This window comes from Polypterus senegalus, chromosome 11 (assembly GCF_016835505.1).
Source record: "Polypterus senegalus isolate Bchr_013 chromosome 11, ASM1683550v1, whole genome shotgun sequence".
NCBI classification, from domain to species: domain Eukaryota; kingdom Metazoa; phylum Chordata; class Cladistia; order Polypteriformes; family Polypteridae; genus Polypterus; species Polypterus senegalus.
Window position 1 is genome coordinate 143,939,062 of NC_053164.1, and position 17,740 is coordinate 143,956,801.

Sequence of the window (17,740 nt, forward strand, 5' to 3'; positions counted from 1 at the left end):
AAATCAAAGCAGCAAACGTTGAGTGTATTATTTAAATTCATGTGCTTGATTAATTAATTTCATCTTTTGCGCCTTTCTTAACATGAATTCAGCACCTGCCTGCCCATTCCCGATTTTAATGCAATATAAAAAATGTAGACAGCCTTGGTGTCACAATCCCTCCTAATCCACTAACAGCTGCGTTTGGTGTTCTTCCAGATGGGCTTAAAGTGGAGAAGGACAAACAAAATGTCATTGCCTTTACTTCACTATTGGCACGTAGACTTATCTTGCTCAACTGGAAGAATCCTAACCCAACTCTGTTAAGGCAGTGAGTAAACTGATGTTATATATTATCTGAAATTGGAAAAAAAACCATTCTCACTTAAAGGATCTGTACAAAACGTTTTCAAAACCTGGCAGAATCTAATCAATAACATTTTGGAATAAGCATTTAAATTGAGGAAGTGGATTCTCTCTCCTCTTTTTTATTCTATTTATTTTTATTCATTTATTAATTTATCTGTTCACTTATTTTTGCTAGTTAAAAGTTTTACTCTGTTGGCCTAGCTCTCTTTCTCATGGGTGGGGGTTGATTTGTTTCGAACTTAGTTTTGTTAAACTTGACTTGCTTGTATGGAACGTTATTTGATTTTAATAAAATCAATAAGATGCTTAAAAAATGTGTAGGCATGGGGTAGGGACAAGGCTAGGGGAAAATCTGTAAAAGGGCATCTCCTGGGAGTCTGCTTATCAAAGGATCTCACATGATCTCTTAATATTACATAATTGGGAAAACCCAACAACATCTGCATTTTTTCAAGAAGTTGAGACAAGCCTGTTTACCCCAACAGCTTGAAGAACTTTTATCATAGCACTGTTGAAAGTATTCTGGCCTATAGTTCATCTGTGTGGTATGTTGGCAGCATAGTTAAAAGACGTAATAGCCTGCTTCGTGTGGTGAAGGCTGCCCAACAGATCACTGGGGTCATCCATCCATACATGAACAGTGTCTACACTAGCCAATGGAGGAATAAGACTACAGCCATCGCTGGGAATGCAACACATCGATGCCTTCATCTACTGAACCCATTACTATCAGGAGAGCAACACAAGGCAATCAGATCCTGGACTAACAGACTAAGGATTTTTTTTGTCCATCTCCCTTTCTCCGCCTCAAAGTCTGCCAGACACACCCTTTGGTTCAACTATGGACAGCTAACACACACACACACACACACATGCAAACATACACAAAATACAGATGTGCATTCACAAAGTTGAACATCCAAGGACTTATACATTGTTACTGGCAAAGAAGCTGCTATTTAAGTAAAACAGTTTATTGGTTATATTACTTCTGGGCATTACATTGCAAACTGTCAAACATACTGCTTATACATAATGTAACTTACACATTATTAATATATTGTGCTCTTTTCAATAGCCATTTTATTGTAATTTCTGTGTAACTATTTGTAATGCTTATGTCTATTTGTATATCTACCTTTTACATATACTTCCGGTAAAGGCAGAGATGTTAATTAAATGTCATTGTACAGAAGTAAAATGACAATAAAGTGCTTTCTCTCTATCTGTGTCTTTGAAATTCAGATGGAACAGAGTCATTCAACTACCCAGGAGAAACTTTACTTTCACTCTCAGTCCTAAATAACATCACAGGAACGCTGAATAATCACACTAAAATCTGTTGGTATAAAACAAGTCAGAATATTTTTTAAGTTAATGATAATTTCACTATGCAATTAATAACCTCTGCTCTAACAAACCATAATATAATCATATCTTACACTTAGTGCAACATTCATCTTTCAATTTTTAGAACATCCTGAGGTGTGGTGGACTGTCACCCACAAAAACAAGTAATGATTAATGGTCTTTGGAAGGACCATTAATTAGTTCTCTTCTGATGGAGACCCAGACTAACTCCCACTACTGCACAGTCAGTTTTATCAGACTAAAATTATTTCAAAATTGCGAATGTTTCTTGCTGCCACAGTTAACTAAGGCCAGTGATAGTACAGCAATCTCAGCACAATACAGTCGTACCTACACTAAAAATCTATAGAAATAAAACTTTTGTTTCATTTTACCGGGAAATAGATATTGTGGTACACGGCCGGGGCTGGAGCCCGGCCGGGACGCCCAGGAGGACCGGAGGAGGGCTTGTGCCTCCTCCAGACCTGAAGGCGTCCGCCCTGGTTATGTTGGGGGCCTCGGGTGAAGGGCTTGGAAGCCCAGCCCTGTAGGGACCCGTGGCCACCGCTAGGCGGCGCCCCAGTGCCTGAATATACCGGGGAAGACGACAGGGGACACCAGTCATCGGAGAGAGTCGGGTGGAAGAGGACGGAGCTGACAGAGAGGACGGGAGGCGGCCAGGAAGGCACAAAGACTGTGAGGCCTGGACATTGGGGAAGTGGTGCAAGAGGCACTGGGGTTTGTGGTGCACGTGACTTTATTTGTAAATAGTGTAAATAAACAGTGTTTTGGGTGAAACAACGATGTCCGTCTGTGTGTGTCCGGGCCAGCGTCCACAATATCTTTAAACCAGCAACAACTAGGCCTCTTACCATTAGCTCTTCATCTGTGCTATCCAGATCATCTCCATAATCTTCACTGGGGTCGTAAGTATACACTGGAATTAGCTTGTGCCGCAACTGGTCCAATCTGTCAAAGAAATAATTTCATTATTAGCCCAATGGAGCAAGGTGGTAAGTGGATTACATTGCAGTCTAACAGTGTGTAGTTCCTAGTTTGATGTCTTGATGAAGCGTTATCTGTGCAACATGTGTTTGAACATGCCATGGGCTCCTCGTGTTCATGTAAGAACAGAAGATATTCGATCTAGAGTCAACTGGTATTAATTCAAGCCCAATTAGGAACTGCACTCAGCCAAGGGTGCATCTTGTCTCCTTTCCTATACATGATTATCATGCACAGTATATTAAGTCACAGCTGAAGCTTGGAGAGTATCCTACTTAGATGTTACCTGTAGCCAAGCACTTGAAATCACACTTAAGTCAACAAAAGCAAATATTAAACAAGTATGAGACAAGCTCTTTGAGTTGAAATGCCATAAGAAACAGCTCATTCACGTTAACATTTAGCCAGAAGTGTTTCCATTCATCCAAGTGCTGGTGTTATTGAGACAGACAGAAGCTTTACAACTAGGAGTAATTTTCAATTTTGGTGTCATCAGTTATTGGGTGGTAAAATGAAGCCACATGAGAATATAAGGTAATGCTATAGAAACATGCAGGTAACCTAGAAAAACTGTTCAAGCACAGCACCTTGAGGATCATGAAAAATCTCAAGAAATATTGAAGCAGCATTTTTTGAGAATAAAATAAGTAGAGAAAATGATAAATAATGTTATGTAGGAGATAAGTCTAAAGAAAAATGTCTCCTTAATGTCATAGACAGTAAAATTAAATTACCCATATTCATACTACTACTTTACAGACCTCCTGATTCTCATTCCTTATTCTTTGTTGAGATGATCATATCATATCATTTATCATTCCATCACACAGATTTCACAATGTATTCCCATAGGAAAGAAAAATCAAAAGGAGATCTCCTTCTTAATTTCTTTTTGGTTTCTCCTAGACAACAATGAGAATCGAAAGAAATAAAATGGAGACATTTTCTTTTGTCTTCCACTTCTCAGATTTTTCTCCTGAGTATTGGTAGTCTCACCAGTGTCTCCTAAATTTCAGTAGAGATCTTAGCAAAGTCACACAAAGGCCTCAAATCGTCCAGATAGTGTCCTGACATTTTTTTGCAATTAGAAAGTTATTTGCATTTTGTGCTCAGTAATATATGGTGAAATGTATAGGTAGTAGTAATAAAATACTATAATTACAAAGATGTAGTCCTTGCTTCTGAATAATACTATCAGTTGTTCTAATTTATATTGCTTTGCTCCAATTAGACTATATTCATTCTGGAAGAAAAAGCATGCATTATGGCATAGTGGCTAAGACTTTGGACTTCAAATCCTGGGGATGTGGATTTAAATCCCGCCACTGACACCACTGTGTTTCCATGAGCAAGTTACTTCATCACCCCATGCTCCAATTGGAAAAACAAAAGAAAGGTAAGTGATTGTATCTCAAATGTTGTAAGACACCATTACTAAAGACATCAGTCCAATAACAAATAAAAAAACATGAAATGCTGAAAGAGATTAAAAGAAGGCTATAAGGAGATCTTACAAAATAGACCATGCTTTTAAAAGCAAATTCTCAATTTTGACTCCTTTTACGTCAGTTGTGTCTCATGTCTCCTGTTTGTCTATAGCTGCTTATCCTAAAGAATTCTAGGAGAAACATATGTTTATGTGACAAAATCAATTCTTAAAATGAAACATACATGAGAATTTCTGTTCAGTCTTATGAGCCATCAAAGATCAACCTTCGAGCAGTACAATTTTCCTATGGGTTTGGCGTAGCAGGCAAAAACCTCAGAGGTCCTCTCTCGTTCCTATCCACAGGTTGTCCTTCAGGCAACTGAGAGCAATTCTTTTTTTCCTTTCTATCTTTGCTTTAGGAGATGTAACTTGCAAACACAATATTAACTTTCATTAATATTATGATTATACTGCATAATCTTTTAATACAACATTAACTAGCTACTATACTGCAATCCTTTATGGTCAGGCTATTTGAATCTTTCACTAACCACTATACAGTTAATTAAAAACATGGCAGGAAGAATCACGACCAGAATAAGAAGTACCGTATGACCATATACAGTAGCTCCAATTCACAGATTCAAATGAAATTTACAGTCAATTCTGAAATATTCCTCACATACTTTGTGGCATACAAAATATTGTCCACCAGTGATGGAGTCTACACTGACATACTGTATCCTTGATACACCTACCTGTGTGAACCATCCTGCCTTTTACTTATTAAGACTTCTTTCAATACAATTCTTTTATTTTGGTGCATTAATAACAGAACCAGGACTATGCCACTTTTTCATCAATTGCTCAGGTCCTCATAATATGATTTTTTTCCAAGATTCTCCTCACATGTCAACTTGAAAGAGCATAGACAAAAACACATAGCTACACAATTAAAATATGATATTCAATTGGAAATGGCAATTATTCTCTCCAGCAAGCACACAAATAACTGAAATTATAAAATTGAATAAAACTGCGTGGGGACTGCCCACCAGCATTATCTGTTTACTGATGCTAAAACCAAGGGTAGTCATGTGTGGGTCTCCATTTTCTCGTTGCACACTGTATAAAGTTGTAAAAGGTTTAATCTCATTAGATCAATCTACTGTAGATAAGAACAGGCCATTCAGTCCAACAAAGCTCGCCGGTCCAGTCCACTTAATACTAAAACAACATCAAATGAAGTTTTGAAAGTCCCTAAAGTCCTACTATCTACCACACTACTTGATAGCTTATTCCATGTGTCTATGGTTCTCTGTGTAAACAAAAACTTCCTAGTGTTTGTGCAAAATTTACCCTTAACAAGTTTCAAACTGTGTCCCCGTGTTCTTGATGAACTCATTTTAAAGTGACAGTCTCGATCCACTGTACTAATTCATTTTATAATTTTAGACACCTCAATCCTGTCACCTCCTATTCTCATTCTGCTTAAATTGAAAAGACACAGCTCTTTTAGTCTTTCTTCATAGCACATCACCTGAAACAGCCCTGTTGCTAGCACCGCTATTTCCTTTTTGTAGCCTGGAGACAAAACTGCACACAGTACTCCATATGAGGCCTCACCAGTGTGTTATAAATCTTGAGCAGAACCTCCTTGGACTTGTACTCCGCACATCGTGATATATAACCTAATATTCTGTTAGTCTTATTAAGACCTCTCATTGTGTATTCAAACCTCGCGTTTTTACTTCATACATGTAATACTTTACATTTACTGACATTAAATTTCATCTGCCACAAATCTGACCAGGTCTGTATGCTGTCCAAGTGCTTCTGTAATGATTTAATGGATTTCAGATTATCTGCCAATCCCCCTATCTTCGTATCATCTGCAAACCAACCAGCTTGTTGCTTATATTCCTATTCAAATAATTCATATATTTATATTAAAAATAGCAGTGGCCCCAGTACGGACCCCTGAGGGACCCCACTCTTAACATCACCCAATTCTGTTAGGGTTCCTCGCAACATAACCTTCTGATTCCTGTGCCTAAGCCAATTTCTCACCCAATAACACTCAACATCCAGAATTACCTCTTATAGTTTGATGCCCGACCTCTTATGTGGTACCTTATCAAATGATTTCTGAAAGAACTTATTAGAGACTAGGCTGACCTGCCTTTTAAGGCAACCGACTTTTAAGTTGACCACTTCTTAAGGCAAATCAATATGTAGATCAATTTGATATTTTATACAAACTCATTAATTTGGTTATATTGCATTTGAGCGGTATTACTTTAATACTCATAGTTTCTGTTATTTTTGTGATGAAATTTAAACATTTTTTCTATACTGAGGTTGCCCTTTTGAACCCCCCTGATATTTACTACGCAGTGAGGCATTTGTACTCCATCAACATTAATTATTTCCAGAGGCATAATTTTGTCTATTTTTCCAGTGCATCGTGCACAAAAGCAAGGGAACGAAGGGAGCACCAGAACTCTGCTCACATCATGTCACGTCGTACCGCAAGCTGTAAGTAGTAAGTCTGTGATAAGCGGAATACCGCTACGCTTTCCACTCACGGGACGGAAGGACAATCCCGACCACTTTTATATAGTAAGAAAGAAGAAGATACAGCACAGTCTGGAGTAGAAAATCATCTTTTACCTTGTAAAACGAAACTACAAATCCCATCGTGCATAGCAAAATGGACGGGGCGTGTGTGAAACTCCGCGCCTGCGTAGCACTCACGGGATGGAAGGACAATCCCAACCACATTTATATAGAAGGATTATACTCAAGGGCATATGATTCATCATCAAGATATATTTGCTTAAAAGCTCAAGGATATGTGGATCTAATATAGAAGACAGATTATTTAGCCAAAGAACACCTGAAGTGATCTGATCTCATCGTTTATAACAGGGCTGCACAGTCATTGGCATAGCATATACCCGTGTCTGCTACTGAGGTGGTTTATTTACTGTAATTATCTATGTTAATTTATGTAAAGGTTTTTTTGGGAGTTTATTCTTTTCTTCTAAGAGAGTCAAGTCTGGGGTGCTGTCATAAAACAGGGCCTGTTAAAGCTTATTGAGGTAATCTTTGTGTGATTTTGCGGTATACAAGAAATAAACTGTTGTTGCTGTTAGTTGTTTTGATTTACTGTTTTTGGCATGAGTGGTGGTATTTGGTCTTATTTATTTCAAGTTTATTTATAAAGCACTTTAAAACAACAGGAGTTGAACCCAAAGTGCTATACAAACCATATATCAAGTAAAACACAAAAGTAAGAATTTTAACAGCAATAAATAAAATAAATGACAAAGGGTAAACAAATAAGTCTCAAACTGAGTTACAAGCAAAGGAATAAAAGTAAGTTTTAAGACACGATTTAAAAAGAGACAATTAGAGGCCATCCTTATATTCAGGGGTAAACCATTCCATTATTTTGGAGCCAGGACAGAGGAAGCCCGATCTCCTCTCTGTTTTAGCCTAGCCTTCCAAGCAGTCAACAAAAACAGAGCAGCAGACCTGAGACACCTTGCTGGGATGTACAGAATAACCAGGTCATTAAGGTAAGTGGGGGCTATTCATTTATAGCTTTAAAGGTAAAAATGAGAACCTTAACATTTATCCTAAACTCTGTTGGAAGCCAGTGGAGGGATGCAAGTATTGGAGTGATATGGTCACACTTCTTAGTGCCTGGTAAGAGATGTGCTGCAGCATTCTGTAGCTGTTGAACACAGGGGAGGGAAGACTGACTGACCTCAGAATACAGGGCATTACAGTAATTGTGCCACGATAAGATAAAAACATGTATAACTTTCTCCAAATCATCAAAAGATAAAAAAGACTTTGCATAAATGTCTTAGTTGGAAAAAGCTTGACATTATCACAGAGCTAATTTGATTGTACATTTTAAAATCGTCATCCATAATCACATCCAACTTCCTTGAAGAAGACTTAACAAAAGGTTCCAAGGGACCTAGTTTAAAACAATGGGAATCATTGGTCCAACTAGGTTGAAAAAAGAAAGATCCCAGTTTTACTCTCATTAAAGTTAAGAAAATGACACTGCAATTGTTTGCCTGCTGAATGATCATTTCAGAAAGCACACTGGCCAAAGATGTATAGGATTTGGACATTAAAGCACCATGTATGCATGAATTGTATATGTGTGTTCTTTTGTGTATATAGCATTATGTTTGTATGCTTTTGTTTCAAAAATAAGCTATTGTTTATGGTCTATTTCTTTTAACAATGCTGTATTTTTAATTATGATATAGTGTGCTAATCTGGTAGCATGCACAGTAAGAACTGAACTGAAAATTCAAATTGCAGTTGTTAACAGAATCATCACTACATCTAGAAGCTTCTGAAACACTCAGCATATGTTAAAGTAACAATTGGGGTGTGCAGTTATATAAACGTGTGTTAGCTTGTCTAACCATCACTTTCTTTATTTTAAAGCCATGAACCGGCTGAAAGGATTTTAAAAATGCAAAAATGAAGTCATATATGCAAATATTTGATACTTTGTGCCTCTAGAATGACAGCACAATCTACTAAATTTAATATGTGATTTTTTTTTTTCCATTGCTGCTCCCTTTATGTGAATTGAAAGGAAGGTGGGCACTCCATGCATATATGCAATCTGTGTTTCTGGTCAAATATATAAACATGGTTTAACTTTTAATAACTACCATACATTGATTTGAAAGGAGAGCTGTAGAAATATATTTTGCACATGAGTAAACCAAATGAAGAGCAAAGGGGCCCAGGCCAGGGAAAACAAAGAAAGTGTGCAGTCATAAGTAATTTTTCATGGTGATGGGAATTCAAGAGGGGTCTTGCACCATAAGGGAACCCGTGTAACATTTTTAGATGTGATGGTGTATGTTGTAAATGAAATCAAGCAAGGCAGAAAAATGGATTGTGATTTTTTAATTGACTATGAAGCAAAGTGTGCTGACCAACAAAGCTTAGCTCTGGCTTACATTCCTCAATTCTGCAAGCCCACAATGCAGAGAATAGCTCTTTTTAGAGAGGTTGACCTTTCACCTTTACAGAATCCAGTGACTTAAGCTCACATCAAAGTGCTTCAAAACTGTCCAAACTGATATTGTTTTATGGTGAATATTTTTGTCTTTCCCTTGAATGTTTTTTCTTTAGTATGTGCATATTGTACATTATTATAAAATTCCTAACTCAATCTTCATAATGGCCCAGAATACTTACTAAGTATATGTTCACAGGAAAAATGTAATTCTTCCTGGACAGCAATTTCATTTCAGATGAAACACAGTGGTAAAAAATGTTTCATCGTATCAACAATAATCTACAGAAGACATCTTTGTCTAAGGCATAGGACAATGGGGAGTAAATGTTTTGGAAGAAAACCTTTGGTTTTGATGAAGGCACGATCTGTGCAACAGATTCTAATATCAAATGAAATATATAATAAAAAATCATAAAGCATCATTAAATGAGATATTTTCCAAAAATGAAGTTCTGTGGTTTGTACAAAATGTTCCACATCTCGTTGGCACCAATACTTTTATAGCGGCCTGCAGATACTGACAGCGTTTCTGCCTTACAGAGAAAGAGCCTAGAAGCAATGTGTTGCTGAGTAGTAAAAAGTTAAGGAAGTGAGACCAAAGGCAGCAATGAACTCAACAAACACCTCTAACTTCATTAGGTTTTAGTTAAGTAAAGTCTCACTGATGTTTACAATTAAAGACCAGTACCTACTAGTCATCTAAGCTCATGATGGGGATTCAGTTCTTATTCCCATTTAAATTTGGTTGCGATTATGTGACCTAACTTGCAAATAAGGCTACAAAATTCTTCATTGTTCAAATCCCAGACCAATGATTTTTGACACAGAACCAATGTCTGTCAGTTCCACCTACTGCAGTTAACTCCTTGATCCAGAATAAAATGTTCTTCTTGTTCATCTTTTCCCAGGTGTATGTGGGGTTGATGTGATGGTTCATCGTTCTCCACATAGTTTGGGGCTCCTCCTCATCACTAGTCTAACCCTTTTCCTTAAGATCATCTTTTACTTTTTCCATTCACTTCTGGTTTGGCCTCCTTCACTTTCTCTTCATTGGACTTCCATTCCCATTACTCTTTTGCCCACATATTCATTGTCTCTCCTCATCACATGTCTACTTCATCCTACTTTCTGTACTTTCTTAGATATGTCTCCAACTTTTGTTATACTTCTGATTGTCTCATTTCTCATTCTTCCCTTTTTTGTAACTCCACACACTCATCTCAACATTCTCATTTCTGTCACATCTAGGTTCTTCTCCTGTGCTTGTGTTACTGCCATTGTCTCAGCTTCATACATCATTGCTGGTCTTACCGCTGTCTTAAAAACTTTACCTTCGACCTCCTTAATTGTTTGATCACATGATACTCTTCATATCTTTTGCCAATTGGTACATCCACACTGGGTTATCTCTGCATCTAGCTTTCCGTCTGAAGCTTCCACTGATCCTAGATAGTTAAATTATTTCACTCTTTTCAACAGCTCTCTCTGCAGGCTAACTTCTGAATCCCGATCATCATTAAACCTCAAAGCCCTTCTCCATTCTTCCAGCATCCACTTCCCCTTTTCTGGTGCGACACAACACAATGTCCTCAGCAAAGAGCATGCACCAGGGGGATTGATCTTTTATCCCATGACTCAACACATTCATAACTAGCTCAAAGAGGTAAATACCTAAAGAAGATCCCTGGTGCATACCTACTCTAACTGGAATCTTGTCTGTTACCCCAACACTGCTTTCAACTCGAGTACTCAATCCCTGGCATTTGATTAATTACTGTTGTCTGAACAGGCACTGTACAAGTGGGTGAATGTCCACTATAGTGGACTAGGATCCCATCTATTGTTCATCCCTGACTTTCTTTGAGATAGAAACCCTCATATGCTAAGATGGGTAAAACCATGTTCAGTCAGTACCCTTAAGTACAAGGGGAACTGTTGGCTGGAGTCAAACCTTATTATTTGGAACAGGTGAACCCAGAAAGGAAATAGTGGAATCCTGCTTCTTTAAACATAGCAAGAGGACAAACAGAAATGACCCTAAATACAAAATGGATGCTGGGTGTCCAGGCTTATCATATCCTGATGGTCTTGGTACCTTATGACAGAGCCTTTGTAATCAATACCCACTTGTCAGACTAGGAACTCAAAGGTAGGCCAAGATAAGGCATTCTAATCTAAAGTAAAGTTTCTTTACTAAAAGGAGAATCTGGTCCCATATCAAGCATCTTACAATTACTCCGAGAATTGCAGTAAAAGTTTGACTAGGGTAAGAATTTGTTTACCTCAGAGCATTGTCATCAGAAGTATTTAGGAACTGTTTTACACTTACTCCCAGCTAGGACTAGGAATTCACATTTGAAAATGAACGACATCTCAATATTATGGCACAATTTTTACTAGCACTCATGAAGGTATTTTATAATTTCCTTGTAAAACATGATGACATTTTGCAGATGTACAGTACTGAAACTAATGCTAAGGCTTCACCACAAAGATAATGATAATAATAATGATGATATTCAAAGTACTAGAAGAAGAAGAAGAAGAAGAAGAAGAAGGAAACCTAATAAAGTAAGATACTCCACTAAGCTGCATGCAGTTGTTACCACTTTGCTAAAACATCAAGAATAATAATAACCAGCACTGAGATGGGAAGTCAAATAAACACACTGAATGAGAGTAAAGCCTGATAATTATTCATTAATGAGTAATCCATAACCACACTTTCAGAAGAATGACCTTTCAAATGTTATTGCCACAGGAAGCAACTTGTAAAATAGCAGTTACTGAAACAAGCCTTGGCTTGCGTTGTTTCTGAAGTTACGTTTACTCTTTCAGTGTTCACAGTTGTCTTCCAGACTCACATGTTGCGCCTCTCTCTGTGATCCTCCTTATCTTCTGTGATGCTCTATTTATCTGAAGCTCCAGGAGTTTTTTTAACTTTCCTGGACTTGTAAAGTGTAATTTGGATATTCCAGGGGTTTTTGGAATACATCTGTAAGGTTATATGCTGACCACTACAGTACAGTTTGCAGCCATGTTTGTTAATACTGTGATATCACTTTCTATTTACACATGCATGCTCATCCAAACCTTGAACAACGATGTTTATGTACATGCCAATTTCCATGAATGCAGTCTGCGTTAACATTACCTCACATAGAGGTGTGAGGAAATTTATAAATCTGCAAATTACCTCATGTGTTTGCTAACACTCTAAACAACCAGACTGTTTGCAGTGCTTACTAAAATAGAGATAATAATGTAAATGATAAGGTGGAAAATTTTAATGCTAAAGTAAGAATTACTACTGACATAGTCGCTCCTGAAAAGGTAGTTAAAAAACCCACCAGCACTATTAGAGCATGAAAGACCCAAAAAGTGTCTGATTTAAAGAAAACATGCAGGAGAGCTGAATGTAAATAGAGAAAACCTAAATTGATAGTTCACTATGAAATACTGAAGACTAAAATAATGGAATATAGCAACATAGTCCATCTGGAGAAGCAGTTCTACTTCTCTAAAATTATAAATAATAATGCTGGTAATCCTAAAGCCTAGGTGAATCTCCTAAAGCTGATCCTATTAAATCCTGGTATTCCATTTTAAGTGAATTAAATTCTTTCACCAGGATAGATTTACCTAATCTATTTAGAATGATTTCTCATCTAAGACCCTCCACCTGCCTCCTTGACCCAATACCAACAAGCTTTTTCAAAGAAGTATCCGGCATGCTAATAGTATGCTTGACATAGTAAATTTATCATTAGATACGGGGGTCTTCCCAGACTGATATAAGACTGCTGTTGTTGAACCCCTGCTCAAGAAAAATAATCTCAACTCTTCTGTTTTTGATGATTTTAGACCTATTTCTAACCTGCCTTTTTGAAGTAAAATGTAAGAAAAGGCCGTCATTACATTGCTAAATAATCAATGGAATAAACATGCTATTCTAACAAGTTTCATTCAGGTTTCAGAACAAATCACAGTATAAAAACTGCACTCTTTAAATTAATAAATAACTTGTGGGTAAATTCAGACAGAGACCAATCTGTTCTCATCCTCTTAGATCTGAGTGCCGCATTTGATACCATTGATGACAATATTCTTATAAATCGTCTTAGACTGTGGGTGGGCCTTTCTAGTAATGTCTTAAATTGGTTTGAGTCGTACTTAACAAATAGAAAATTCTTTGTTTGTTGCGGTAATTATATTTTGAAGACACATGATATTCTATATGGTGTTCCACAAGGATCTATCCTGGGTCTGCTGCTCTTTTCGATCTACATGCTTCCATTAGGCCAGATTATCTTGGGGCATAACGTGAGTTACCACAGCTATGCTGATGACACAAAACTGTATTCATCAATAGCACACCTGATAACCCCGACTCTCTTGATTCACTGACACAATGTCTCACTTGTCTTTCCTAATGATGCATAGTTATCAAACTAAATAAGAAGAAAACAGAAATCTTAGTTACTGGAAAAAATGAATATAGTGAGGTTATTAGAAATAAACTTGATCCATTCGCTTTAATAGTCAAGATGGAGATAAAGAATTTAGGGGTAATTATTGACTCTGACCTAAATTTTAAATCCCATATTAATCAGATTACCAGGACAGCATTTTTTCACTTAAGGAACATATAAAAGTTATCCCTTATAACTATGCAAGATGCTGAAAAATTAGTTCACACTTTTGTTTCAATTTGGCTAGATTACTGTAATGCACTATTCTCAGGTCTACCCAAAAAAGATGTCAATCGATTGCAACTAGTGCAGAATGCAGGTGCCAGAATCTTAACTAGAAAAAGAAAATCCGAACACATCTCTCCAGTTTTGATGTCACTACATTGGTTACTTGAGCCATTTAGAATTGATTTTAAAATACTGCTTATGGTTTACAAAGCCTTAAATAATCTTGCTTTGTCCTATATTTCAGAATGCCTTTTACCTTACACTCCAAATCGTAGCCTTAGATCTCCCAATGAGTGTCTGCCTTTAATTCCAAGAGCTAAACTTGAAAAAAGTGGAGAGGCAGCACTCTGCTGTTATGCACCAAAAATCTGGACTAGTCTACTGATAGTACTAGGGTGTTGTACCGTGTTAGCCATTATGAATGTAGTGACAAGTCAAGTAAAATGACACCTTTTATTGGCTAACTAAAAAAGATAAATCTACATCTTGCCTGAAGAAGCAGACTGAGTTGCCTCGAAAGCTTGCATATTGTAATCTTTTTTTAGTTAGCCAATAAAAGGTGTCATTTTACTTGACTTGTCATTGCTAGTCTACCGACATTTACCAGGGTAATATGATGGAGCATTTAAAAAAACCCATTATTTTAACTTTACTTTGTCATAGCTACATTTTAGTGTATCCCTGTTAAGCTATATGTACATTGAATTATCATTTTCATCAAGGCTCCGAAATCCATACTAATCCCTACTATTCTCTACTGTTCTTTTTATATTTACCACATTTACAGACTTTTTTCTTTCTAAATGGTAAGTTTTTCCTTTTTCTCTAGCACCAAATGTTCATATTGTTGTTTTTGTAAACTCTAGATCTTTCTTTGTCCTCTTTCTTTTCTTTTTTTGGCCTAAATTAGCCCCAAACTGTCACATAAACATCTGACAAAGAAACTGTGTATGGCACAGGCTTTATACACAAAGTGGCACTGGGGCACATAAACAGTGCATGTTATGGGCATTTATGGAGAGTGAAGTCTCTCTTTTTCATTACTTTCTGGTCAAATAAATTTCCATTTAGTGTTTTGAGAGAAATGCAAGGTCTCCATTTAGTTGCTAGTTGGTCCACATTACAAATAAATAAATAAATAAAAAGATTGGGTATAAAAAGTGAAAAACTAACTAAATGCTTTAAACAATGTGAAAATGAAAATGCTACTTCAATATGAAGTGGTTACTATTTTTTATTTTATGTAATTTAATGAGGTTAAAGCTCACCATTACATCATAACTTGGCTAATCTGTGTAACAAAGTCATTGTATATTTGAATTGTTCTACTGGGAGTTATTATTTAGAAGGACATTTCTAATAAATTTCCCTCTCTGAAGCTTCTTATCTGTCTAAGCCCACGAATGCACCAAAATTATCCTTGTTTTCCTGATGACATCATCAACGTGTTACTCTGTGAGTGCTAAAATGTAAAATATACACTAGAAGAAGTTAAAAATAAACATTTCAGAAGATTAAAAATAACCAAAACAGAAGGAAAACACATATCTACGACCTCAGTTCCTGACCCTAAGAAAGCTTTCGAGATGGGATGACGACATTAATGGCAGTTAAAAAACTGTGCTTTTTTCCTATGTGAACAGAAAAACCCAAACACACAACAGTCATTACATTTGCTTTGCTGTCTCAAAGGACTTCTGCGACAAAGAAAACTGTGACAATAAGTGCAAAACATGGGATATAGCTTGATGATCCACAAGGTAATGGTCGTACATTACCATAGAGAAGATATGAGTGCAGGGGAGTAAAAGAGAAACAAAAATCACAGAAATCGTGTAAAAACGAAAAGGTATATTCCAAAAACCAAAAGTTTAAGTAAAGTAAAATAGACTGGAAACTCCCAAAATTCATTTTCATATTTTCATTGTCTTTACAGAGTCTTTTTATTGACCATATATTGCATATAATCTATCTATCTATCTATCTATCTATCTATCTATCTATCTATCTATCTATCTATCTATCTATCTGTCTATCTATCGTTATTATATTTTTCTTACAAATTCACCCATTAATGTAGCCAATCAACAGAATAAAATCATTTGGGAACATCAGTATTCCGTATTTCAGTCCTCAGTGTTCCAACTAGTTAAATGTGTTGTCCATAAAGTTCCCTAAATGAGCTTATCTATTGTTTGTACATTGTGTTTCTATACTGGCTAGAAATGCTTCAACAGGCCTGTCAGTTTAAAATGCCAAACCTAAAAACCTGTGATGATAATACCATACAAAAGATTCCAATGGGAAATTCCCAGAGGCGCTCATGACTTAAAAGCTACCTCTGCACTGGCGCATTGTGAAAATATGCAGCATGACAATTGCTGGAACATTTTATGAAACAGAACTATCTGGCTTCTGTCCAGTTTTGCCTGTGGTGGGTAAGCCTCTTACCGGTAGGTCTGTTAAAAAATATGGAAAGCACAATTCACTTCAGGGTGATTCCAGCTGAGCTACCTGGCTTTGCGGCAGGAGTTCATTGACAAGGCTAATAAACAGTTCGGAATGGCTGAAAGGTCATCAGCAAATGGACTGAAGCTACCAAAAAAGAAAAAATAAATAAGAAACTGGCCAAAGGTTCCAATTAATAAAGATGCACACTTTTCCTCTGCATTCTCAAGATATAAAGGAAATTATCTAAACTTTAATAATCTCAAAGAAGGTGTCATAATGGAAAAGCAGCCTAATAAAGCAAGACTTCTATAGTTAAGCATATAAATATATATAAGTATATAAATTATGTTTTCTGCAGTATTCATGTTCCACGAAAAGTAATAGATCCAATGTGAGAAGGAAAAGTTAAATAAACCTTGTGGGGGTTCCTGGATGTGCCCTGTGATGTACCAGTTTCCCATTAACAAAGATGTCAACTAGCAGATGAAAAGCTCTCATCAGCCTGTCTTGCATAATAAAAAATATTGATGAGGGAACAGCAACATTATTACTGAACTGTTTTTATATCAATGAGCCACATAAGTGTGTAAGAATTTTGGCAAATAAGTGGATACCATGGAGACCATTAATTCCATCAAGTTTGTTTGTTTAGCTAATAGCTAAGCTGTCCCAATATCTCACCCAGGTAGTTCTTTAACGTTTGTCAAGGTTTCTGGATCAACAATATGGCTTGGTAGTTTTAGACTCCCACAACGTTTTTCCATAAAGAAGTACTTCCTGGCTTCAGTCATAAATGCACTTCCCCTTAATTTCACTTGGTGTCCTTGAGTATGTGATTCCCACTTAAGCTGAAAGAATTCTGCTGGATCTACAGTATTTTATAAAAATGCCTTTGAGATATTTCCAGACCTAGATTAGATCCCCACATTGTCTCATCTGATGGGTTTAATTGTTTGAGTCTATCGGAGTACGACATGTCATTAAGTCCTGGGATGTACAGTACATGGTTTCTCTCCTTTGCACAGCATAACATTCCTTGATTAATATTGAACAGTTTTGATGAAATAGCCTAACATTTTGTTTGCCTTTTTAATTGCTGCTGTGTATTGCTTAGATGATAAAAATGCATCCACATAAACCTCTAATCCTTTTCAAAAATTACTAACTATAGGACAGTGTCTGCCATCTTGTATTTATAATAGACATTCCTTTTGCCAACATGTATCACTTTGTACTTTTCTACTTTAAACTTTTTTTCTATGCGTTTTCCATGTACCATTTTAAGAGTTTTACACATACCATTTTAATGTCAAGTAATCCAACTTTATTTAAGACTATTGTGATAAGGAAGTTGTTTGTTGGTCTTTCCATTATCTACTTATTGACATG

The 17,740-nt window shown here is 36.5% G+C and overlaps 1 protein-coding gene across 1 annotated transcript in view; it reads right to left on the reverse strand.

Annotated features, from left to right (window-relative positions):
* The window catches only part of LOC120539561 (small integral membrane protein 29-like), an 84,457-nt gene that overhangs the window by 13,568 nt on the left and 53,149 nt on the right, over window positions 1-17,740 (reverse strand). Inside the window, exon 4 of the mRNA XM_039769743.1 lies at window positions 2,571-2,667. Within this exon, the coding sequence (XP_039625677.1) occupies window positions 2,571-2,667 (97 nt within the window). The remainder of the gene's footprint in view (window positions 1-2,570; window positions 2,668-17,740) is intronic.